Here is a 27,391-nt window from a genome sequence, read left to right as displayed (position 1 = left end):
CACGTGTACTTCAGAATTGATGAGGTTTCTGTGGTGAAGTTGTGTGACAGCATAGGATATGTTAAATAAGGAAGGTGTTGAAAAAGCATCACTAAAGCAAAGTACTGTCCCACTATTTATAATAGCTGAGTGGCCAGAAAATACTTTTTTTTAGGTGGCTGGTGCATTCAAATAAGATGACTGTAAAATTATGATTATACTACTACATTTCCTGATGCCATGTGTCGCCTTTAGTTGCTGCTCAGACCAGGGTAACTCCTAGCAGGGGTATTTTTTGAGTTTCTTTTTGACTGAAACTCTCACATTGTTAAGACAAAAAAAATTGGTGTATCCTATTCACAGCTGTCAGCAGGCTGGATGGATTTCACATCAGTACCCTAGTGTCAGAGTACTCAGAAACACTACTAGTGCTTGCAAGGGCTAGTGTTGATTCTTGTGTTAAGCTTCTAGAGCAGAAAACCCAGGGGAGTGCAGTGCTAGAAGATATTGGTGGCTTAATGTTGAGTGTTACCAACTTTGGCATATTATTTCAACTCAACATGGACATGCAGCCCCAGCATGTCCTCTCCTTAATTATCACAGACACTCATAGGTCTGGAAGAATTTACTAGTAGTGGTTATTAGCTCAAACTTCTGTCAGCAGTTCAAAAGACTGAACTTCATTTTTAGATATTTTTATACCATGTTATTTGTCTTTACATTAAGTGGATAACTTTATTGAACTAACTCTTAACTCAGAAGTTTTAGTCTTTGGTATTCCATAGATTTGGAATCTGAAATATGTACAAATAGTTTTTATCCATCACAAAACTGTTTTATTTGTAGTTATTGATATATGAAATTTGGGAAAAACTTCTTACCCTCTTTTTAGAAAGTAATTTAATCGAGGTGGGAGAGGCTGATTTTATTTGTTGAAGAAAAACATTCATGTAGGCCTTCTGCAAGACATAAAGGAAGAAAAAACCTTAGAGATTAAAAGCCAAGATCCTATCTGTTTTTTGTTTATCTTTGTGATTTTAGTCTTGCGAAACCCTTGTTAATTAAAAGCATTAAATTTCCATCTCTTTATTTGGAGATTGATGGTAAGGCTGGTCACTCGAGAAATTTTGGAGTTTGCTTCCTGAGCATTTAAGAATCAGAGCCATCCTAGTTTAGTTGCAGCAGTTGCATAAAAATACTTTTTGGATTGTTATAAATTATTTTTGCAGTCTTCTGACTTCTGGATACAAGTAGAGACTGGTAGAGGAGTGGCTGGAGAACAGCCCTACAGAAAGGGATCTGGGGTTGCTGGTCAGTGTCAGGCTCAACTGGAGCCAGCAGTGTGCCCTGGTAAGCACAAGGGCAAACCACCTTCAGGGGGGCATCACACACGGGATGACCAGCCAGTCAAGAGAAAGGATTATCCTGTAGTACTCAGAGTTGGGGTGGTTTTGCCTTGAGTACTGTGTGGAGTTCTGGGCCCTTCAATTTAAGGACGATATTGATGTCCTTTAATTAATCTGGGGGGGAGCAATAAAGATGGTGGAAGAATTTGGAGGCATGTTCTGTGAGTAGTGTCTGAGGACAGTGAGTTTGTACAGCTTGGAGAAAGGGAGGCTGGAGAGGAACTCCTTGTTCTCTCTAGCTTCCTGAGGAGGGGAGTTGGAGAGGGAGGTGCTGAGCTCTTCTCCCTGGGTCCAGTGACAGGACATGTGGGAATGCATCACAGCTGCACCAGGGAAGGTTCAGACTTGACATTAGGAAACATTTCTGTACTGAGAGGGTGGTTCAAACACTGGAACTGGCTTGCTAGAGAGATGCCCCAATAAATATTCTAGTCTAGTCTAATCTTAGGGAAGTGAAACCAGGCTCAGCATGAAAATCAGAATGCTTCAAAAGTCACGTCAGTTGTTGTTTTATTGGGATCAGTAAGAACTGTCATCGGAGAATATAATTTTCATAATCACCAGTGGTATTTAGATGTGCCTAGCGTTTTATGAAAATCTGAATTTAAGTAAATAAGTTGGGTCAAGGAAGCCCTGAAAGCAGTTAAATGGGTAATACAGAATACTCAGTTATAAAGCAGGTAGTACAAGCTGTGTCTTTCCTGTGCAGTGATGAAGACTTGGGAAATTGATCAAACTATGAAGAAATGCTTAATAGAAGAAATGGAGAAATTAAAGGGTTGCCTCCAAAAGCACAGTTTCCTCAGGAATTCTATGTAAATTGTGTGACATATTCTTCAGGTTTGGGAATCATTTGCCCTGAGTATAAGTAGTTACATTGTCTTGATCTATCACTGTAGAGTTAGTCTCTTTTTCTGTCATTCTAGGTTTTAAAACTATTTGCTTTAGTTTTAGAAGTGCTTGATCTTTATCAAAATTCACTTAAGAGAAAAGTCATGTTGGGGTCCCACTAGTATTCTCTCCAGTTACCACTGTGTAGAAGCACATTTAAGTCAAGCTTCATTGCTTTTTAAAAAAAAAGTTGTTAGAAAAAGACCTCCTAGAAAACCTTGTTCATCTGATTAATAGATATAAAGGATGTGTTCAGTGGAATTATGCAAGGAATAGAAAGTAATATTCTTTTCACAGTGAAATAATGCTCTGTGAAAATATGTCTCTGGAGTTGAAATAAATAAGGAGGTGACTATGTATAGGAGGTTTATTATTGATAAAAAATGGGAGAGACAGCAAAATGTTCAGAAATTACCTCTGTTACTGAAAATGCTGAAAAGAATGCAAATAGCAAGATAAATGCAGTTCTGGGACATTATCTAAAAAACTGCTATCATAAACATTGGGAAATGCATAATACATCACTATATGCTTTGACAGCTTTATACTTTGATGCTGATTTTTACAAAAATAAAAGATTCTAAAGCAAATGAAGGAAGAAATATTTCATCAATCTGAAACATTACTATATACTGAAGATTTTCTCAGAGGTGGAGTGTTGCTTCAATAAAAAAAAGAAAACAAAAGAAAAAAAATAGAGCAAAAGCACTAATACTTCTCTCTTTTTTTTTTTTCCTTTTTTTTTTTTTTCCTCTGAAATTAAATGTTGTGATGCCCTGGTGAGATTATAATACAGAGAATTAAAACAACTCTGAAGCCAAAATTTTTGGCTTTTTCTTGTGACCTCCCTCTTCTCTCTTTAATCCTAACCTAGAAGATCTCTGGCTCCTCTTCCATCCTCAGGCAGAACTCCATGTGATCCAGCTGGTCTCTTACATAAAGGGAAACACCCTCTCTTTATCTTGCCAATCTGTCTTTCCCTAAAAGCCTGTATCTCCTCATTGCAGCGCTTTATTCATGGAAGCCATGCCACCATGCCTTCATGATCTTGACAAGATCCCAGCTCTGTAATGGAAGATCTCTAACTTACCATGTTAATTCTCTGTGCTACATGCAGCGGTATACAGGCACATAAATATGGCACCCCAACATGTTGAGTTCCTGAGGAGGATTTGGTGCCAGTTTTTCTGTAGGGTGCCCTTCAGGTACTGGAGAGCTGCTATGAGGTGTCCCTGAAGCCTTCTCTTCTCCAGACTGAACAACACCAGCTCTCTCAGCCCCTCTTCATAGGAAAGGTGCTCCAGCCCACCAATCATCTTTGTGGCTCTCCTCTACTTGCTCTAACATGTCCATGTCCTTCCTGTGCTGGGAGCTCGTGAACTAGACACAGTATTGCAGGTAGGGTCTCACAAGAGTGGAGCAGATGTGGAGAATCACCTTCCTCATCCTGCTGGTAACACTTCTATCACTGCAGCCCAGGAGACAGTTGGGTTTCTGGGCTTCAGGTACACATTGCCATTGCGTGCTCAGCTACTTGTAATAACCAGCAGCCCCAAGGCTTTCTTCTCAGGGCTGTTCTCAATCAATTCTCCATCCAGTCTGTATTTGTGTTGGGCATTGTCCTGACCCATGTGCAGAACCTTGCAGTTTGCATTGTTGAACTTCATACATCATACATCACTTCATACTTCACCTCTCAAGCCTGTCAAGGTCTCTCTGGATGGCCTCCTTCCCTCCAGCATGTCAGCCACACCACAGAGCTTGGTGTTGTTGGCAGACTTGCTGAGGATGTACTCAATCTCTCTGTCCATGTCTCCAACAAAGATGTGAAATGTCACCGGTCCCAGGACTGACCCTTGAGGAACACCACTTATCACTGGTCTCTGTTTGGATGTCAAGCTCTGAGTGTTACCACCCAGCCAATTCCTTATCCACCAAGTGGCCCATCTATCAAGTCCATATCTTGCCAATTTAGAGACCAGGATGCTGTGCAGGACTGCATTAAATGCACAAATCCAGTTAGGTGACATCAGTTCCCTTATCTCTTCCCTTATCCACCACCTCTCTGTAACCACATCATAGAATGCCACCAGATTAGTCAGGAACAATTTGTCCCAAGTGAAGCCATGTTGGCTGTCAACAATCCTGTGCATCACTATGCCTTGAAGAGGTTGAAAGTGCACTAGAAGGCAGCTGTAGATTTAAAAATATTAAACTGAGACATGAGTCTTAAAGTAGTGTTACTTGGCAGGATCAGTTGCCCAAGCAAAAGTAATTGGTGTGGTATTAAAAAAGACGCAATTTTTTAATTACATTATTTTATATTTTATATGTATTTATGAGCTAGAGGTGTCTGGAATGTAAAGCTATTCCTTGGCTTTGAGCCTTGGCTGAAGTTGCCATTGTGTAATGTTGTGAATCAGCTGCAAAAGATAGTGAAACTTAACAGGGAAGACCTGTAGGTCAATTAGCATGAAGCTTGAAAGATGAGGTAGAAGAGGAGAGTATTTAGTCTAACATAGAAAAGAGGGTTTGCAGACAATGAATCTATTTCTCATACTCATGGCACATATGAATTAAATAAGGGTTTAAATTAAAGCAATAAAGATTTCCATTGGAGAGCATAGGGGTGAGGAGGTTGGGGGAATGCTTATTCTGTAGACCTGAAGAAAAGTTACATGTCATTGGAGGTCTTAGGAAAATCATATAAACATATGCCAAATAGCTGTGCAGTTAGTGGGGCAAAAGATAGAATAGGTGACCTCTTGAAGTACCTTGTACCTCAGACTGAGTGCTGGACTGGTCTTGTCAGCATGAACTTGAGGACTTCTAGTCTCCAATAGTGAGGAGCAGAGCTTGGAGAGCCAACATCCTGATCTGAATACTGACACTGATGAGGAAATGTTAAATTGTAGTAGAGATGCTACTAACTTTGGACAGAAGTAGTGGTGTGAGAGTTCACGTGCTTGTATGCCCCTGTTCCTTTATTGGTATGATATGTAGTAACAGATTTTTAGGAGCTGTGTATCTTGCATATTAGGACATCTCTTAATTTTCTTCATTAAAAGAAGTTTATTTGTTGTAAGGTAAATAAAAGATTTATAAGTTTTTTCTTTACAGCTATCTTTATTTCTCTGTTCTTTATGGTTTTGTTATTTTTATTAAAGTTTTATATAAAAGTTTCACTTTTCTGCTTAAAAAAATACAACAGTTTTTTTTCTTAATTATGCTTCTAATTAGAAAATCAAGACATTTAATCTTTCTAGTGACCTGAATATGGTCAGATTTTGCCTTCTTAAGAGAAGTATCTTGAAAAGACTACTATAGAAAAACATGCAAATATCACAAATTGACAATATTTTTGTCATCCACAAGTTTGTGTACTTTTTAACCACCATGTGCATTTTATGTCTTTTTTGTTTCTCTTAGGAAAGGAAACTGAGAAAGCCAAAGACCGGTGTGATAAAGCCACTATGAAGCTTCATATGTTGCATAATCAGTATGTGTTAGCACTTAAAGGAGCACAATTACATCAGCACCAATATTATGACACTACACTTCCTCTTTTACTTGATTCACTACAGAAGATGCAAGAAGAAATGATTAAAGCCCTGTAAGATGTATTCTTATATATTAAATTTCAGAATTTTATATTTGTGGTATACTAATTCATGTATAGAATTATTTAAAATCATGAATTGTGATTAATTGTATACCAGGGGATAATGAAAAAAGATGTTTTCATCTCTCAACTGACAACAATTTTGCATAGAAAAGTCTACCCAAATAATGCAGATAGTAGTTTTGAGTGGTTCACATTCTAGTGAGACACTGTCTTCTCATAAAATTTTGAAATCCTACAGATTAACTATAATGTTCATAGCTGAGCTCACGCTTTTTCTATCAGCTAGTTTACAAACAGCACTTTTGTTGCCTCTCGTATAGTCTTACTTTTATGTATTTCCACCAGCCACAAATTTGGTTTACGCTGGCCAACTATCTTGAAGGTCATTGTGGGTGATGGTTGAGCAGATGTATTATTAATCATAAATGTGAGAGAAGTAATAGTATCACGTGAAACTGATCTCACTGTAAGGAATCCAACCTTAAAAATAAAATTACCTTTTTCCCAAAAGTTAATTTTAAAAATCATTACAGATAATGTGCAAACTGATAATCTTGGAGAAAAAACAATGAAGACTATAAAGCCTCTTTTTTGCTTTGTAACCACCATGCTGCTTCCTCTAATTTCCAGAAGGATGGGAATTGGTTAGGAACTCTGTTGTGTAGGTCTGTTTGTGGGGTGTTATTTAAATCACTTAGGCTAGGTTTTTTTTGTAGGTGTTGTTCATTGAGATGTGAGGAACCATTCTTTAGCTTATTTTCTTACATGCTTTGAAGTCTATGTTTATCTTGACTTCAGCACACAGGAAGTGAAGGAGAGGTGGGGATTTCACATTACATGCTTATGTAACATCATTAACTGCACTCTGTAGTATCATACTAATTCCTTTGATTCTGATGTTTTTATTGAAGTAAAATAGACATTTGCAACAGTCTCTGTACAGTCCTTTAAATTTTAATTTTGTATGTAATTTTGTTAATCACAGCAAAAAGCTACAATTAAATTTGAATGTTGTAATTGAGGTAGTTTTTCAAAATTATGAGATATGGTAATTCTCTGAAGTGTTTGGTGATAGAACAAGAACCTATTGAACCAACTCACCTTTGATATGTCTGGAGTGAAAACCTGTAATAATTACTGTGAAATCTAAATATACTAGAGGATTACTCCTTTCTAGGATCACTGGTGTACAAAAAGAGGTGGTAGAGCTTGGTGTGGATTTTGTGAAACATGCTTACTTAATAGTAAGCAAACAGTTTGGCAAACAGTCAGCAGATTAACATTCTAATGATTTTTTTTTTTTTGTAATTAACATAGATTCCCTTATTCCCTTTCTCTTTGACAAGGCATTGGTGTAGTGGACATTTGCCTATATTCTGGAATTTTTCTGTGTTGCTAACAGGCAAGGAAAGATTTAATGCCTTCTTTTGTCTGTTATCTTCTCAGAAAAATTATTGAAAATAGGCAGTCATGACTTTTTGCGGAGTGAATGTAACTTGAGATCTTAACCAAGAAAAATCTAATGATACTTTTCTTCCCTGTATGTTCCTCTGGGCTGGCTGAAATTCAGCAGTATTTTAAGAAAGCTTACGGTACGATCACAGCCAGTACAATAATAATGAAAGATAATAATGGAATAGGAAAAAAATGTAAGGATCATTTATAGAGAAATGAAAGGTAATAGGAGGGTGTTCTGAGGATGTGTAACTGGATGCTATTAACTGGATGTAGTGGCACAATGTAACCTGCTCTTTTTACTGTTCCCTATTCACTTGGTTTTTCACACTCTTCTTCTAAGCAGGTAGAGACAAGCCTGGGTCATTTGCTTGTACTCTTTTATAGGAACTTCTTGCTCGATTTTGTTTCTTTTTGTATATATATGCTACCTTGTGATTTATGCTTATTTTTGTCTGAATGTCCAAATCATAAAATGGATAGATGGAAAAAGAATTACAAGAAAACCATTTTTTAAAGGAAATGTGCACTGTTTTGTGAATTACTTCGCTTTATGGCACAATATATTTATTTTGTCAATCAGAACATGAAAAGCTTCAGTCTAGGTTATAACAAGCATTCCAAGTCTTTTGTGAAAAAGAGTGTCATTAATGAGTTGTATACGTTCCTTTTAATTGTAATCTCCACAGTTTTTAGTGTAGAAGTGTGGGGATCAATACAAGGAGCATCATCTTTGACACTTCTCACTCATAGCCAATCTGTACAGAAAAGGACACAGTTTGTCTCTGATTTCTCTGAGTAATGTATTGTCTTATTTTTTTTATATTTTTAGCCAGTTGCAATAAGAGTTTGTAGAAGCAGCAAATTGAAAGTCTAAAGCTTCTTCAATGCCATCTATGCCATATTACACAATAGAATTTTTTTTCCTTTCTAGAAAAGGAATCCTGGATGAGTATAGCCAGATCACCAGTCTTGTAACAGAAGAGATTGTGAATGTCCATAAAGAGATACAGACCTCAGTTGAACAGATAGACCCTAACTCTGAATATAATGACTTCATAGACACTCACAGGTATGAAGGTTCATCTTGGTATGCATGTTCATTTTTATTTGTGAGAAAGCCCTGCGTAACACTGTTTAAGTGATCAGGATGTACTTTGTTTCTGTTTGGTTGCTTTTACATTATTACTTGTAAAACTTTATCCTAAAGTGAAAATTGTTCTACTTGCATGTATAGAAAGCTAGCTTAAAGTCAGGTTTTAAACCTGTTTCTTTAACCACACATCTCGTTGGCTGGCTCTAGAAAAACATAATTCCAGTTACTTTTATTACATGTGAAGAGATGTGACACTGGTACTGGTGGCAGACAGAACAGGACAGTCCAGATTCAGTGTGAGCTAATTGTGTAATTCAAAGCAGTTTCCATTCTGGGCTAAACTAAGTTTCTCTGCTCTGTTTCTCTTACTGTCCAGCTTCTAGTTCAAATTCTAGGTACCTCTGTGCACTCCAAAATTGCTGCAGGTTGAGCAGTGCCTGAGGCTACAGAGTAATGCAAATAAAGCAAGAAAGTTTCTTACTTTAAAAATTAACTATTTGGCCACTTAGTGAACTGTTACTCAGTATTTGTATGCAGAAACAGTTCTCTCAGACTTACTGGATTATTTTTTTTTTAGTTGCTGTTTGAATAGATATTTGTCACGTGCAGGCTTATATCAGGATCAGCTAAGAGTGGACCCATTCACATTGGTATCCCTTAAGAAACTTGCTTATGCTGTGATCTTGATTCAAATAGTTGTTAATCTGGTATGATTTAAAGACTTGTGCTCTTCTCTTTATTCAAAGAAAAAACAAAGTATAGAATTGATACCTTTACATTTATTTAATATGTAATTATAACTATATTCTAGTTAGTAAGATAATTCAAAATATAGTTCCTTGTTTTAGGATCTACTCTAAGATACAAGTTAATTTTGAAAATGTAATATTTATTTACCAAATCAGGTCATCGGAAGTTGTTGAACAAGAAATAGAGTTTGATACATCTTTACTAGAAGAAAATGAAAACCTTCAGGCTAATGAGATCATGTGGAATAATCTAACAGCAGAAAGTTTACAAGTCATGTAAGTCTACAAACCTTTCATCCTTTGCAAATTCTCACTCAGATCCCTGCATATCTGTGTCCTCATTTTTAAGGTCTGGTTCCTAAAAATTATATTTTTATGCTTTCACGTGTAGCTTTAATAACTCCTTTGCACAAAATATTCCCCAGTCTCCCAGAAACTTGCCAGCAATTTCAACACATCTTCTGGTCCTTGCCAGTTGTTTTTTCCTGTGCCCCAAGTCCATCATAAATCCTTCTTGGGGACATACTGATCCATCTTCCCAAAACAGTTTCCACCTTCAGTACTCTGGGATAAATACTGTGGGTGAAACCACCGAGTAAAGTGAGGTAGCCAGTGATTTAAATTGCCATGCAGAAATTTTTTATGAATATTTTACTTCTGTTTCATTTTCCAAAATTCAGTTCTTATTCATAAGTATAGCCTTTAAACTACAATAACTTACTAGCACAGCTAGTTGCATTGCATCTCATGGAGCTTTTAGCTATTTGGGGTGACACACTGCTTCTATATGTATTTCGTTTAATATATTGCCTAGTGAAATCTTCTCATTATGTTTACCAACTTCACCTTTAATCATTTGTTGCTGGGCAACAGCTTTCCTCCTGAGATTATTATGTTATTATATTATCAGACTCAGTTTTTGACAAACCTTAGCTTTTTTTAAAGTGGTCCAATGCAGTCACATGTGAGATTGCACCTATGAATTACACATCTATTAATTTTCTATTGGTCACAGCAATTTAAACTGGAGAATTCATAATTTTATTGAGTGATGATGTTTTTGTGGTCTTTACTGTTTTTCTATCCATGCTTCATTATAAAGTTTCCCTTCAGAAATCATAACTAATCCAAGTAAGGTATCAATGTTGTGTGGGTTTTTTAAAGTTCTTAACTGTTTTCTTCTGCTTAATGACCCTTGTTTCTTTTTTGTTTTTTCTGAAAATGAAAATCATAGTAAAACCCAATAGCAGTGAGGTATTTCAAATGTAAACATATTGCAGTGTCTTCTGCAAATTATTCTTTGTATATACTCTGCATTTTTTCAACAGGACAGACTCTCTAGTTTTTATTGAGTCCCTTTAAAAGTCATCATCTTTTATTTCCTATGCAATCTGATTAATTTTTTTTTTATTTATTCCTTAATAGGTATTGAAATAACTTTTTAATATGAAGTTTCAGCCTCTTTATGTAGATGACTTCTTAATCTTGATGCAGCTTCATCTTTCTTTTGAGAAGATCCTTCCATAATTAAAGCACCTCCCTTCCTTTTAAAGCATGTTTCTATATACAATATATTCTAGATCACTGCTAAATTGATATTATTCCTGCTTAAACTATGTAAGTGTTGTGCATCTAGACTTGAGCACAGTAACAGAAAAAATATATATACTAAATCTCCCATTTCAATAGAGTGTTGCAGTTTATCAAAGAGTCTGCCTTCCATAGCTCAAGAAGAGAAATAACTTCTTGGTTGACTTCTCTGTCCCATTATTTAGAAATAAGACATCAGAAAGTATGACAGATGAAATACTGCTTTTCTAGTAAATGATCTGATGAAACACATATTTATAAATGTGTCCCTATAGTTTCCAGTGTGTCTTGTTACAATTCTTTTATTCATCCACTTTAAATTCTTTTGTAGATTTGAGACAAAATTTTTATGATTTTTTCTTTTTTTTTTTTGAGCAGGAATCAAACAGTCCTAAGTGTTGCTGTCTTTAAGTTGCTCTGGTATAGACTAGGACACTGAGCGAAAAAGTTTAGCTGTATTAGGTCAGAAAACAGAGTCACCTAACCAACTTTCTTATCTCTTACATTAACCAACAGGGAAAAGTCTAGAGAGAAGACCAAGAACAGGATGATGGTGCAATGATCTGTCAGCCTCCCATAATTTTCAGCTCCAAAATGTTTTGAGACAGTAGTGTTTGCTTATAAGAAGAGCCTTAAGGGTAGTTTATAGTGGTCTGAGAGGTATTTTTCTGTCTTGAATTTGTCCCGTCAGTTTTGGTGTGTACAATTACCCATTGTCCACAAAATTGTTTATGAAGGAATTCAGAGATGACCTTGGTATTCTGTGAACCTGCTGCTTCTTAATTTCATTTTATGCCTCTTCAGCTCTTGTTTTGGAAGAGAGCAGGAACAATCTGCTACTTTCTGTTCCACTTGTTAACACGTGCCAAATTTGTGCTGTGATCTCTTTCAGAGTCATCCCTAGCTTTAGTCTGTTCTTTGGCAAAGCTTACTTAGTGTCCTTTTATCAAGCTCATCATCTTTATTTGAATGTTTTTAAGGTTATTGTGTTTTTAGGGGAATGACCAGAATTGTGGAGGTAAACCAGATGAATAGTATAGAGAAAGGAAAGATAAGGCTTCTGGTATTCATTTTCTACTTTGTTTTTAACAAATTCTAGAGAATCATTCTGCTTGGTTTTTGCACTGCAATGTATTAAGCCAGTGTTTTCACAGAATCATCTACTGTAATTACAAGATCTGATTTCTAAGTGTTAATGGTCAGTTTATGCAGCTTCACTGCATAAATAAAGCCTTGGACTGTTTTTCCCCCTATATATTTGCTTCTTTAAAGATCAAAAGTAGTCTTCTAGAGGACAGTCCAGTTATTACATATTGTAAAATCCAGAGTAACCCTTTTGTATTTTTCACCCTCAACCCCTTCACCTTACTTCAAATAACATCTTACATTCAGCATTCTTTACCCCTTTTAAAATTGTCGTTATATTTGGATTTTTGCAAACACATTAAGCACTGCAGATTTTTGTGAAGCTCTAGTGGCTCCTGGCACTGTAAAAAATATCTGATCCTCTTTGTCCTCTTTTTAAATTGCTTTTTAATGCAGGTGAGAAACCTTCCATTTAGAACTGCTTTGTTCTCTTTAACTGCCTTTTCTCATATACTTTGTTAATTGCATTTTGGAAATATTTTGTTACAGTCTTGCTTTTAAAAAAACACTTCAGCCAAAAAAATCCCACAAATATTACCTTCAGCTTCACTCTGTGTCTAGAAATTCTAAGTACATTATGTCCTTTATCCATAGATGGTGGTGGACTTCATAGATGTTCTGAAACAAAAGAAAATAGACTGTTTATCTATAGTATTGAGATCGTGGCCTTTGATCCTCAAGATGCTACATCATTAACTTTCTGCAGAGCAGAACTACTGTATTTATCTAGCAAATATAATGAATCCAGTACACATAATACAATTATTTCACAAACTGTTAATAGATTCAAAGAGGTACATTGATCTCAAATCACCAATTTTTTTGTTGAGTATGTTTTATTGAGAATGTAAGGGGGAAATGACAGCTTTACATATGCTACTGCTTAAAGGTTGTTATAAAATAAATTTTAAGTAAACATGATGTGAACATTTGTTCACCATTACATTTTTAGGAAAGTTTATATTTTAAAATAAATTTTCACAGAATGAGGTAGTTAAAAATCAGTGTTGATGAGCTAAGTAATGAGAGAAGTGTGGTGTCTTCTGGTTAGTCTTGATGACTATCACTTAATAATATTCAGATATTCTGAGATGTGTAACAGAATAGAAGTTTATGCTTTGAAGATGCATGCATTAAAAACTGAGAGGAGGCCATTATGAAGTAAGTGTTGATCAGTGGGCAGTTGTCAATGCTTATTGCTGGGCCAGCAATTAAATGACTGACAGATTCTCACCAGTAACCCCTCTCCCTCCCCCTATAAGGAAAGAAGAGAGAGTAAGGGAGAGAGACAGATTGGAAACTGAACTGCACAGCTTTAATGAAATAGTCGCGTTAAAAAAGAAAATATATACAAATATATACAAAACCACTGTTGCACTCCCCCAGATAATGCTCACATCACTCCTGAGGCTGTCAAGGCAGGCCCTAGGAAAATGCTGGACTGGGCTTCTGGAGTCAGCGGCAGACAGGAGCTGGATTCAGGAATACAGGGATCGGGATCACAGGCAGATGAATGGACAGAGTCCTCCCAGGATGCTGGCTGTGGGCAAAAAGAGTGTGACACTTGTGATCCCTCACATTTGTACTGAGTATGATGTGTGTGGGATGGAATACTTGATTTGGTTGATCCAAGTCACCTGTCTTGTCCGCTCTTCACCACAGGAGGGACACAAGTGTGTGCCTTTTCCTCCCTTTTGTTTCTGGGCCATAAGGTGTTCAGCAGAACCAAGCATACCGTTCTCCAGCAGTAACTATTAAGCATTATGAGTCCAAGAAGTAGACACTGGGTGAAAAACATGCTGTTAATTTCAGCAAGTACAGTCACATGGAAAAGACTTAACTGAGAAGTAGAATTACTAAAATGAAGACTGATTTTATGCTGGGTCAGCACAGGACAGCATATGAATTAATACCCAAATTAATTAAAAAATCTTACAAAGTGCAACTTCTGTAAGCACAAGCATTTACTTTTATTGATATTTGAGGCAGAATGGTGCTAATGACTAAATAAATATAAAAAGCAGCGTTCCAGGTAGCCAGAACCTAATTTGAAGATGTCTGCATTCTGTTTTTTTTGGGGGGTCTCACTGTATGTGTTCTCAAGTCATTGAAACCTTACAATTTGGGAGTGTGTGTTAAAATTAATAAGGATTACAGTGGCTAGCTGGTTAGCAATAAAACCTTTTCGGCAAACTGATTTTATTTAGGAGGCAAATATGAGACCACAAGAAACTTCTTTTCACAAACCACAGCCAAGATCATACAGTGTATATTCAGGGATGTTAGGCAGTTTGAACAAAAATTATTGTTCATAAACAAGAAGAGGCTGAATGTAAGAAGACAGGTTAGTTTAGTGTGTATATGGTTGTTTTGTATTGTTTCCTCTGAGATAAACAAACGTCCTAAAGCATCTTAGAAGTTTTAGGGAGCACTACATCCATTTCCTGTTTCAAACTGATGCTGCAATGTAACATCTGGTATTTTTGAAATAGTAAAGTATTTTCATAGGGTTTTCTACATATTTACAATCCTACCTTCCAATTAAAAGCAGTGTTTTAATTTCTTGTGTATTGGTGCTTGATCATTAAATGTAACATCTGCTTCCAGTAAACCAATTGCTAAGTCTATACAGTGTTCATTATAATTTTGCTTAGACAGCTGAAAAAAAAAAAGCAGTATGTGCAGTTACAGAATTGGTAATTACTTTTTTAGCAAGGTATTAGAAGAAAAAGGTTAATTGATATTAAATTGGATACACAGTGCAAGAAAGTTTTAATTTCTTAGTTCGGCATAGAGATTGTGCTAGCCTGAAACTAATTAAAATGTTTACTAAAAAGAGACCTGTGGGGATTTTGAGAGAAATGCTTTAAGTGTTTTCCTTATGTCAAAATAAACACATGCAGATGCTTTTTGATTTGAGAACTAAAATTCTATTTTTCCCTATATGGCCTTTTTGTGGTAGTTTTAAGTCCTTCAAGATGAGATCCATGACTATCTGAATAAAAAACATGTTTAATCAACATTATATAAAATACACTGGTAGGAGAGAGAACTAATTCAAAGTTTATAATCAAATAATTCCGTTTGCTGTATATGAACACAGAATGTGGCTCCTAGATATTTAGACCCCATGTAAACTGCTCTCTCTTGACATTCGGTGCCACTTCCTGACCTGGCGTGTTTTCAGGCATTGAAATAGGCTGCCCAGGGCAGTGGTCAGGTCACCATCCCTAGAGGTGTTTAAGAGTAATTTAGAGATAGTACTTATGGATATGGTTTAGTTAAGGACTTGTCAGTGTTAGGTTCACAGTTGGACTTGATCTTGAAGATCTTTTCCAACCAAGATATTTTGGTGGTTCTGTGATAAGTGTTTTGTCTTTGTTCCACTCTTTATTTCATACTTGTATTGAAATCAGGCTTGAAAGTACAGGGGAAGCAGAGTAAGGTAGTTAAAGATTGAGAGATAAATGCCAAGAAGGAAAGGAGGGGTACATATTTATTGACTTATTTTTAAAACATTGTTTTCTTGACTTAACGATTGCTAGGAGTTATAATATATATTTTTACACACATTTTAGAAATCATCATTTAGGTGAATGCAAACGAAGTATTTATTCTGTGTATTTATTTAAAATGTACTTCAGGAGCTAGAAGGCTTTAATCTTTCACAAAACCTTCAAAAAATAGTAAGGTGGTAGCAAGGCATTAATTCACAGAACCCATTACACTTTCTGAAGAAAAAATTGTTGATAGGAAATCCTTCTGGCAGCAGATTGTTCTTTAACCTTGCATGTATACAGAGGCTAGTATGGAATCTGTAATGAAATGGATTAATGTAATAATTTAAAGCTATATGCGCAAAAAAAAAGATCACCAGACACTGATTACGGTGATTAAAAAACAACGCCCTGTTTCATCTTCTCAAGAAGACAATGTTCCCAAATACATACAATTCATATATTTACAACTGGAGTTTCTGGAATCTGTTTTACAGGTTAAAAACCGTAATAGAAGAACTGATTCAGACACAACAAACCCTTCTGAGCAAAGAGGAACTTGTGTTGGAACTAGAGAAAAAAATTGAAGAGTCCTCTAAGACTTGTGAAAAGAAGTCTGAGTAAGTCAAAATGAAACTTTGATGAAAAAGCATTTATAATGCAATTCCTAACACTTTGAAATAATTTCTACTAATCTTGTTCTGCTTCTGTGAGAAGTGGTTATTGCAAAAAACATGTTAGCTTACCATCTGTGAAATAACCCCTAACCACTGCAGATCCAAATTCATTAGAGCAGCTCTGTTAGTTTATTAGAATTGTCGTAGTGTTGGAATAGTTTCAGAACTGGACCTTTGATGTGCATCAAGTGGAAGTTATAATGCTAAAGAGGAATCAGTTCAGATTTCCTCTCTGGTGGAATTTGTTGTGAAAGACTTTTCAGAGTCATGTGCAAGACAAACTCTTTCTTATGCAATAATATGTTGGGAACTCATCAGGTTAAGTTCATTCTTCATTGAATTTTCCTTACAAAACTGAATGGAGATCTGGTACCCTGTAGTACTGCACAGTAAATAATGAAGGTGAGAGATGAGTGAAGGTGAGTGTTTTACAATGCCATAAATAAAACATTATTATCAAGTACCATTATTGGGAAAGGTCTGTGTAGGTGTTTGCTTGTGTTGTTTTGTAGCTTTGATAATTTTCTAGATTTGGCTTCATGTATTTATGCCTTTGAACAAGTAATTCTTTTGAGGAATTTTCATGCTATTACTTTTTAAAAATTAGTAAAACTTTAAAAAAAGATTTTAAAATGCATAGATAAATGAGGTAAAAACATGGTCCAGTATTCAAATGTATTTATTTATTACTAAATTTTACTTTTTGTGAAGTGAAGTCTGTATTTTAAATCATGTTCTTTTATTTGCTTGTTATTTTTCTCCTCAGTATTGTACTCTTGCTGAGCCAAAAGCAAGCACTGGAAGAACTTAAGCAAACAGTTCAACAATTAAGATGCTCTGAGGCAAAGTTTGCAGCCCAGAAAGAACTCCTGGAACAAAAGGTCCAAGAGAATGATGGGAAGGAGCCACCACCTGTTGTGAATTATGAAGAAGATGCCAGATCAGTCACTTCTATGGTAAGTTTTACATCACTGAATTGTGAAGCAGTGGTAATGTACTTTAGCCCTTGGATCGGACACAAGATATTCACAAGGATGACTATAATGAGTAAAGTTCACTTTGCATTTGTGGAGACTTGTTTAAAGAACAGTTCAGTTGTGTGATAGTTTTATTTGTGTGTGTGTAATTTGCAATCACTTGTAACACCTGTGTATTTTCTTATTTAGTTTGGTCATGCTTGATACTTAGATTCTAGATTAGATTGTTTTATAATCACAAGTGTAAATATTTAAGTAGGCTGAGTAGCTATAAGTAATTTGTTTGTCTTCCTTAAAGAAGTGCATTCGCAGTTGTAGACAGAAAACTAACAGTAAAAACTGTTGGAATCACTGCACACATTGTGTACTTGAGAATTGCACAGTTGAGAATTGAATTTTATGTGCTGTAATTACTTTTTTCTTTAAGCAGAAAGAAACTTGTTTCTTTGCAACTTATTTTTAAATGTTTACATTCTCTTAATAATGAAAAGGAAAATTTTTGTGTAATTGATGTGAACCTGTGTAATTTAGTTAAGTGCTTCATTTAGTAATATTATGTGTGACTTCCTTTTTACAATTATATGCAGCTGTGTGTAGAGATATGCCACATAAAAAAGCAAGCAAACAATACCTGTTAACTAAAAGGACAAGCAATAGTTTGCTTCTGTGGATCAGGTTTGACATAGAAGATGCTAGTAGGCTGTTTTCTTTAGAGGTTTAGATTGCTATTTCTTTTGGTCCACAGGGCAGTAGCTCAGTGAAGTGATAATGAAATGGAATTTTTTTTTCCCTCTGCTTGTGGAACTAAGTTTGTTTGTTCTCCTGTTCCACAGTTATGCATGACTGTCAGTATTCTTTTGCTGCCACTGCTATTAAGAAGTATTTACAAGGCACTGTGAGGTGGTCCCCATATTCACTGGTAGAAAACATTCTTTTACAAAGCTTGTATTCTTGCTTTGCTCTAGGAGGAGTTGGTAAAGCACAAAACATGGAGGAGAAAGGAATTAATCAGGATAATGACTGTGAAAAATCAGAAAGCTTGGGATATTTTTGGAGTAGGCACTCTTGTGAGTTATTTCATGTTAAATCCTGACAGCAGTGCTACTGTAAGGCCTAAGTGAAATGATGAGACTACTCCAGAGAATATCATTCTTCATTCTCAATTCAGGATTACTAAGATTGGTCTTCTGGTGTCCAAATCTCTGTTTCAGTGAGAGGGAGAAAATAGTTCTTGTATATATGTACAATACACAATAAAGAATTCTGACCTTTTAATTATTTTGGAAAAATGATATGATAATTTACTTTTTTTTTTTTTTTAATTCTGTTATTTTTGGTGGAGGAGGTACCTACTGAGATTTATAGGTTGATGGAAAAAAGGATTTTTGAATATATTAAAATGTGCTAAGAGTAATGCTACTTTAGCTTAAGAGGATTTTGTTATAATTTGATGAACTATGAAAAATAGTTTAAGACAGGCAAATACCACTTAAATTTTGTTAAAATATTAAGTTGATATTCTGTGTTAGTAAAGGTGACTAAAAAGTAGTAGGTACAGCTGCAGATTACAGCTGCAGACCAAATAAATCTTATTTTCAGTTTGCTGTACCTTGAGATGGCAGTCTTGTCAGCAGGTGGAGCTCAGAGCCAAAAGACTAGTTATAAGTGAACAATCAGAACTTGTCATCACTGCATATGTGATGTGACCCTGTGAGTCTAATGAGACTTAGAAATATGGAGAAAAACTGTGTGTTATCATGTATCTAACATTTAAATAATCTGAAGTGGTGATTTGTTTTGTTCTGGTTTTATTTTTTTGAGGTTTTTTTACAGCTGACGAAATAAAGTACTAATGTAGAAAGTCCCTTGTGCATGGTCTCCTACGGCACATAAGCCAGCACAAGCAGCTGTGTAGCTCTTCTGCTCGTGCAGTGAGAGGACAGTTTCTGTTCTTTTCCCATATGCTCTCTGAAGAGCTTGCAGTCCAGCTTTGTTGTCAGAATGGAAGGCTCCGGAGTACAGATGAGTCAGGAAAGAGACAGTAATGTTTCTAGTTACATGAGCTCACGGAAGGTACAAAGAGCAAAAGAAATCTAAAGCAGTCTGGTATCATAATAGAGCCAATGTGATGGGTCTAACTAGTAAGGCACCCCTCCGTGCTTGAAGCTGTACGGGGCTGGAGGTGTATTCATTCATTAAGGAAAGCAGGAATTATTTACGTTATTTCCAGGGCCTCTTTATCTGCCTTGACAAAAGCTTTGGTTTGGATAATTTTTCCTTCCACAAAAATATCTATTGGACAGGATCTCACTGATTCAGCTGAGGTACAGTATATTTAGTAATCTTCTTCCCTAGAACAGAGCTGAAAATCTTGATGATAATTAGGTAAAAATTGAAATCCTACCTTTTTAAAAATAAAAATGGTGTTTAGTATGTAATAAATAAAATGTACTATGAAAACATTCTTGCTGGCTACCATTAAGAGGTGCTCTACTTCCTTGAAGTGCATTTGGAAGATTTACTTAGAATTTCAAAAAACAAGGTGACATTTCCCTGGCATTTCATACATAGCTTGAAAAATCGGTCCTCTGAAGCTCTTATTAAAATAGAGAACATAGTGCAGACAACTTAACTATACATTCTGTTCTGATAGTCATTCAAAAAGAAAGCAAAAGGTCAATCATAGCATGGATGTTCCTTTTTAAAAAAATAACATATTTACGCAGAATATTAACCAATTGAGGCTTTTCTACATAAAATCTGCCAAATTTTTTCAGATTATTGCCTCCAAATAGTTCACCAATCTTTTGTTTAATGCAATTTCTTATTACTGTTTCCCTGAACAACAACAAACAACTTTCTATCTTCTGTTGCACCTTCAAGATTCTATGGTGTGTAAGTAATCATATGCATATAAGTAATCACAAGAGCAGAAACTTTATTTAGAAATAAAGCAAATATTTTTTGATAGTCAGATGATTGAATTCTTAGACTTGTTATAAATGATATGTATTATTTCTAACAGTCTTTTAAAAATTTTTTCTTTTTTTTAATTTTAGTTTTAGTTGTAATTCCTGCAGATCAGATTGCAGTGTCAGTGCTTCATTTCATATATACCAGTACCATGAGTTAACGGTCAAAATAAGGCCTAAATATTCCTGAGTATATCTGGAATATATCCTGGAGTTAATGATAAAAATAAAAAAGAAGCTAGAAGTTTTCAGAAAAGGAACAGAAATAGAGAAGAGAACACTACATAATTTTATAAATTGATGTGCACCTGCTTGCCAAATGCTATAGAACTGCAGAATAATTTAAATTGGAAGCTATCTCAGGGAGGCCATTGGGTCTGGCTTCCTCCTTAGAGCAGGATCATCTTCCACATTTTATCAAGCTGTGCAGTGCTTGTTGCAGGTGAGTTTCTAGCAGCTCCAGTGATGGAAGTCTTTCTGAACAATTTATGTCAGTATTTGATCACAATCCTCGTGGGTCTTTTTTCAGTGTCTGACTGGATTTTTTTTTCAATGCAAATTGTCTGTTACTGCTTGTCCTTTTGCTTTGTACCACCTAGAAGAGTCTGGTTCCATGTAGCTACTTTATTTTCAGCTCCCTAAATTGCAAAATTGGTGTAGGAGAATTAAAAAATGCAAAATAATAGAACGATAGATATGTGGAGGAGCTCCCACAGAATTTTTTTATTAAGTAGATTGGGCTAATTTTTTTTTTTTTATTAAGTAGATTGCTTGAAAAAGCAGACTGAAGGGGAATGTAATAAGGATAGATATAATGTGTTGGTCAATGTGGAGAAGGTGAATAGGGAATAATGGTTTTTCACTTTCTTCAGAAGCAAGAAGCAGGGACAATCAAATAACCACAATGTGCAGGTGATTCAAAGCAAGCAGACAAGACATGTTTTTCAGTGACATGTAGTTAAGTTCTGCAACTGGTTACTACAACAGTGGATTGTAATATTTTATGTAGGTTCAGAAAGCAGCTGAAAAATAATTATGGAAGGAGAAGCCTTCTATGACTATGACATGTAGGAGCACCGTATCTTGAATTGTTGTGACAAATCTTATACACCAAATCTTCAGGTGAAAATGTTATGGCCTGAAGAAGTATCAGACTTCTTATCTTCCAAGTTATTAGGCCACTGGTGTGGCCTGGGATGCATCTTTAATCTGAGAAAATACACCTGTTCTTCAATTTCATGCCAGAAAGTTTTTCTTTTCAGACTGCCCCCTGCAATTCAAAAGGTGGAACATAATTTATATCCAGAGCAGTGCTATGATAATAGTTTAAAATACCCTGTTTTCTTGGGTAGAGATAGCATAATGAAAGACTCTCTTTTTCTACATGTGGTCTGAGATACCTAGTTCTGCTATGGATGAGGGAAAGGAAAAGCCTTGTGAGGTTGAGATTAATCTTGTTTCTGAAATCAAATCGTAGACTTCAAGGACATCATGCATGTTCTACTGCATGTTCAGCTTTTAATATGCATCAGCTTTTCTATCTCCTTTAAGTGTGTGCTAATACCCCTTTAACACAAAGATTTTGTGGTTAGTATATCTACTCCTCAACAGGCAGGCCATCATTACTGTCATAGTTTAGGCTTGTTACATCGTTTTGGGACCTCTCAATAACCTTCAGTAACCTTTAATCTCCACTACTGAAGTGACTAATGTGGAAGGTCATTTTCAGAAAACTGTTTTTTCTAAAGCTTTTTTTAAGAAATCTTTCTTGTAAATGACAGAACTCCATTTTCGTGACAGACATCTATAGCCTTCTAAAAGCAAAGATCTTCCTTGTTCTTCCCATTAACTAAGTTTGAACCCTGAAGATGAATTTAGTTCTGACACCTTTCTCATCAGAGAATCCATATCTTCCAAAATTAAGCTAATAACTCAGTTTATGAGAAAGAGAGCATCTTAATTGTTCTGGCAGCTACTGTAAGGTATGTTTGTTTTTTTTTTTTTATCTGTAAGTTTATTGAACATACTATTTGCAATAATTACCAGGAATTTCTCCCTCATTTTCACCTTGGACCCCTTGTACTGTACTGAAATAGTTATCATCAAAATCACTGCGTACCAGTTCCCTAGCCAAATCTCAGAAACAGTACTATCATGCTTAACTTTTAGGTACCACTGATTATGTTCTTGTAATTGAAATCTTCTTTTCGTCTGAGAGTGTCTGCCTTTTCTATTGAAGAGTCCTCCTCATATTGCCTCTGAATATCCTGTGAATGCTCTCTAGTGTCATTTACAAGCCCACATTCAACTTCTTTATCCGTGCAAATGGTTCATGTCTGACTTACTAGCATTTCTTTGAATGCAATAATATTAAGGTATTAGTCTAGTTATATCACCTGTATGTATATGTCTGGCTAGTTTTTTTTAGCACGACTCAATGTATGACCCATTGTCTGTTGTCCCTCTTAATTACTGATCTTCCACCCTTTGATGAGTAGAGATAGTATTACTATCTATATGTCCCTCAGAAGAATTAGTTCTGTTTTTATCTTAGATCTCTCTCCAGTTTCTTACTTGCTTTTCTAAAAAAAAGTTACAGATTAATTTTTTAATAATAATATCCAGTATACAGATGTTTTTTGGATTTATACAGCCAAAAACATTTTTTGAGCTTTTACATTATGCAGTACAAATTATTTTGCGGTATTTCAGTATTTGCCGAAAATATTATGGCCCACAGATGAGTTTCTTTTTAAGGAAATTAGTGTTGTGTAAAATAAAGGAAGGCACAAATCATGCTAACATTTAGCTAGTATCTCTGTGAGTAATTGATTTAACCTAAAATGAAATTGAATCAACTTATAGGTTTTACTAGATATATTGTGCATACTAGTAAGCATACTACTCTATAATGTTCTGTATAGTATCCCTCATTCATGGCTCTTAATTTCTTCCCAGTGTCCTTCTCAAGTTTTGTAGTCAAAAAGTAATGTGACTTACAAGTAATGTGACTTACATCCTTCTCAAGTTTTGTAGTCAAAAAGTAATGTGACTTACAAGCCAGTCTGAAGCCTCTGTATTGACTACATAGCCTGCATGCTTGCAGTGATTAGCCAAATGTCTGATGTTTGCTGGAGTTAGTATTGTATAGAAATATAATGATCTTTTCTTCCTGAGGACATGGAGAGTCTCTGTTTTACTCAGAAATTTTAAATCACTGTTTGGGGAAAATCCTTTCATAAACCAAATCCTTTGCTAAATTATGAGGGTCTTGGCTGAGAGATTCAAACCTTAACCTAGCTAGAGTGAAGATTACTGAGAGACACTTCTCATGTGTATATTATTTTACTTTGAAAAGCAGACTTGAAATAGAAACCCAACTTAACCAGTAAGACAGTACACACAGACACATCTATATATATCATAGAATCAGAGAAAGTTAGGGGTTGGAAGGGTCCTCAAAAGATCATCCTGTCAAGCCCCCCTGCCAGAGCAGGGTCACCTATAGCAGGTCACACAGGAACACATCCATGTGGGCTTTGAATGTCCCCAGGGAAGGAGACTCCACAGGCTCCCTGGGCAGCCTGTGCCAGTGCTCTGCCACCCTCACAGTGAAAAAATTCTTCCTTATATTTATACAGAACCACCTATGCTCCAGTTTAGAACTGTTGCCCCTTGTCCTGTTGTTAGTCACCCCTGAGAAAAGCTTGACTCTGTCCTCCTGGCAGTCACCTCTTACATATTCATTAACATTAATGAGGTCACCCCTCAGTCTCCTCTTCTCCAAGCTGAAGAGCCCCAGCTCCCTCAACCTTTCCTCATAAGGGAGATGTTCCACCCCCTTCATCATCTTGGTCGCTCTGCACTGGACTCTCTCAAGCAGTTCCTGTTCCTTCCAGAACTGAGGGACCCAGAGCTGGACACAATATTCCAGATGTGGCCTCACCAGGGCAGAGTAGAGGGAGAAGAGAACCTCTCTTGACTTACTAACCACCCCCCTTCTAATGCACCCCAGGATGCCGTTGGCCTTCTTGGCCACAAGGGCACATTGCTGGCTCATGGTCATCCTTCCATCCACCAGCACCCCCAGGTCCTTCTTGCCTGTGCTGCTCTCCAACAGCTCAGTCCCCAACCTATACTGGTACCTGGGGTTGTTCGTTCCCAGCTGCAAGACTTTACACTTGCCCTTGTTGTAATACTTTAAATTTCTCTGTGCCCAACTCTCTATAGTTTGTCTAGGAACCTCTGAGTGGCAGCAGAGCCATATGGGGTGTCAGCCACTCCTCCCAGATTTGTATCATCAGCAAACTTACTGTTAGTACACTCTCTTCCCTCATCCAGGTCATATATAAACTACATACACTATTCTTCATGGCATTGTTAAGCTGCTCTTGGAAGAAAATTGTGACTAATACGCGTTAAAAAATGTCTTTAGACTGGTGAATATACAAGTCTTAGTGAAAACATGTTTCCAGCAATATATAATGGTCCTTCTAAAGTGGTCTGCAGCTGAGCAATGGCAAAGAAACATCTGGTAAAGGACCACTGTTGCTGATCTTGTTTCCTTCCTTTTCAGTGAGAAACTGATCAGTGTGGAACTTACTTGGAGTTTGATGTTTTCATTAGATAAGCACTCTGTTAGTTTGAAAACTAACTGTTTAGGGGAAGTGTAGTGTAATTACTGAATTTCAAGTAACTTATTTTTTCCTGTCATAGAAGAAGGAAACATCTAATTGCAGTTAAATCTCATGACTCACTTCTGAAGAAATGTGTAAAATGAGTGGATCATTCCAAATTCAGTAAGCATGCCATGAAAATTAGATTTTGTGTCCTCCTCTTTTTCATGAGGCTTTTTTTTTTTGTGTGTGTGTGTGTGTGTACTCAGTTGTATTAATCAATTTCATGAGAATAATAGGACTCTGCACAGAGTGTTTTATTATAAGAAAATTAGTATGCAATATTACTTGAGTCTGATAAAAGGAATAAAAATGTCATTGATTAATAGGTAAGTGGGCACACAGTTAATGAGTATTTCAGTGAGCAATAAACTCCCTGACACTGTTTTGACTGACTGTTTTTTGCATGCTTTTTAACAGCGTACAAATGGATGAACATTGCAGAATTTTGGTATCCAATAAATAAATTTATTTTACTAGGACATTAGTTAACCTATGGTTCTGTAAATGAAATTGTATTTAGAAGTAATTTTCAAACACTGTTATCTTCTGTATACAGAATGTGGACAGATTTAGTTTCTTATTTGGAAGTCCTGGAATAAACTGAAGCTGCATGTATTACATCATCAGATATTAATTTTCTTCAATCAAGACTGTACAGCCTAAACTTGGAAGCAATTTGCTTTTTAACACTGTCAAACAATTGTAGCCTGTCTTCCACTATCAGTTTCTTACAGTTCAGGTAGTCTATAGCTATTTAGAATGAGGTCGTTAGTGTATGGTTGCTCTGTGTCAGGTTTAATTACTTTGCAAATATTCATTGAATTCCCTTGGCTGTTTCTAATAGTGATTTACAAGAATCAAGGTCAGCTTGTCAGTGTTAACACATTTTTGTATTTTTTTTAAGGATTCTTCAATAGATTTTGAAAGATTGATTTTAAGAGTTGATGGTTAAGTCAGAGATTAAGAAATATGCAGTCCTTGGTCTGTCAGGTTATGAGCACCTTGAAATTACAATGCCTTTTGCTGAACTAGATATGCTGAAAGGCTGTTTCAGTGTTCCAGTTCAAGCCTTCTTCTTAGAGAATTTAAAATCCTGATGGTGACTGTTTGTGTGGTTACTGGTAATGCCAGAAAACAAATGCATCCTATAACTTGCACTAGCCTAGTGATAATATTTACAAGTATATTAGGTAAGTATAATGTACGTTATGTATTTTTGAGTGTTACTATGTGGACTTTATTAAGTAGTTTCCAATCAATGACTTTTTTAAACAATAGGTATTTCAGGAGAACTGAAATAACAAAAGTTATAATTAAAATAACTGCACAAAAGATTTAAGGAATTATAAAATCTGCCAGCAGTTTAATTGATATGATTTGGCTTAATCCCACCCCCACTGACACTTTTAACTGATTAGTATCAGCAGAGGTTCAGCCTGTTCTTTTATTTGAACAAAATGTTCCACATTCTTGAGTAGTTCAGTTATCATACTAATTGGATTATTTTCAATGGAAATACTGCTTTTTCTCCTAGGACAAGAAAGACAAAGTCTCAAGATTTGACACTATACGCCATTCCATAGCTGGAATTATAAGGTCTCCAAAATCCATGTTGGGCTCATCATCGGTAAGTAGTATCAATGATGTGTGTTGTGCTACATACTGTTATTTTTACATCTTATGTAGGGATTTTTTTCTCCACTATCCATTTGTATCTACATAGACAAAAATTATATTAAAACAATGCTGCAAAAACACTGCTGTGATGGATCAGCACACATGATAATAACATGCCATGGTAGTATGCCAAACTTGTTGCACATTAGGAAAAGAGAATTTATATGGTACTTGCAGGCTCCAGGCTGATGCTGTGTTTTTAAGAGTACTCTTACCAGTGAGTCTGATTTACTGCAAATGCAATGATTATATTCTGTAGTAGGTCAAATGGTAATGCATGTTTTACCCATTGTTTCAAGAATTGAATTCCCTGTATTTGTTGTAAAGGCACCCGTATATAAACATACTATTCTTCTTATTACTGTTATTACTACTACTACGACTTCTGCAATAACTGGTACTATTTAAGGAATTTGGTATAATACATGTTGCTTCAATTCCCACTAAAAATGGTTGTCAAGTATCTCTTTCTTCCTAATGAAGAAAAAGTTTTTTGCCCAGGTTACTTAATGAATGAGAGACTTTTTGTTTCTTTTGCTTTTGTATTACTTGCATTCTAATATAGAAGCAAGTTAGAATACTTGAACACCTACTTACAGAGATATCAGACTTTACTTGAAAACATTGCTCCTGTGTTTTTTGAGTCAGAGCTGGTGATCATCCCAAGACTCCCAACAAAAGAAAAACAAAAAAACCCACACACAACATAATAATCAAAATGGAAAAAACCCAAACAAAACAAAACAACAACAAACAAACAAGTTGAGCAGAATTTTGGAAAACTTTAAAAAACCCCTACTATTTAATTGTGAACTTGAAATCTGAAACATTAGCTCAAAATAGCATTTATGAAAAAACTCTAGAGTTTTCATTCTGATCTGCATTACTGTTAATTCCATGAAAGCTGGTGTAAACCTGGGTTTAGATATGTGGTAGGTAGAATTGTTGAAGCCTTGGAATGTGTCTGGGAGATGT

General features: G+C 35.8%; 1 protein-coding gene across 1 annotated transcript in view; it reads left to right on the top strand.

The window, feature by feature from the left end:
* The window catches only part of FER (FER tyrosine kinase), a 105,217-nt gene that overhangs the window by 29,687 nt on the left and 48,139 nt on the right, over positions 1-27,391 (top strand). Inside the window, exons 6-11 of the mRNA XM_030466772.1 lie at positions 5,706-5,889; positions 8,291-8,428; positions 9,358-9,477; positions 15,932-16,054; positions 16,878-17,067; positions 26,274-26,366. Coding sequence (XP_030322632.1) covers positions 5,706-5,889; positions 8,291-8,428; positions 9,358-9,477; positions 15,932-16,054; positions 16,878-17,067; positions 26,274-26,366 — 848 coding nt within the window. The remainder of the gene's footprint in view (positions 1-5,705; positions 5,890-8,290; positions 8,429-9,357; positions 9,478-15,931; positions 16,055-16,877; positions 17,068-26,273; positions 26,367-27,391) is intronic.

The sequence above is a fragment of the Calypte anna genome, chromosome Z (assembly GCF_003957555.1).
Source record: "Calypte anna isolate BGI_N300 chromosome Z, bCalAnn1_v1.p, whole genome shotgun sequence".
Classification (NCBI taxonomy): Eukaryota; Metazoa; Chordata; class Aves; order Apodiformes; family Trochilidae; genus Calypte; species Calypte anna.
The sequence above is the reverse complement of the archived record's forward strand: the minus strand, read 5'-3'. Positions and strand labels throughout refer to the sequence as shown.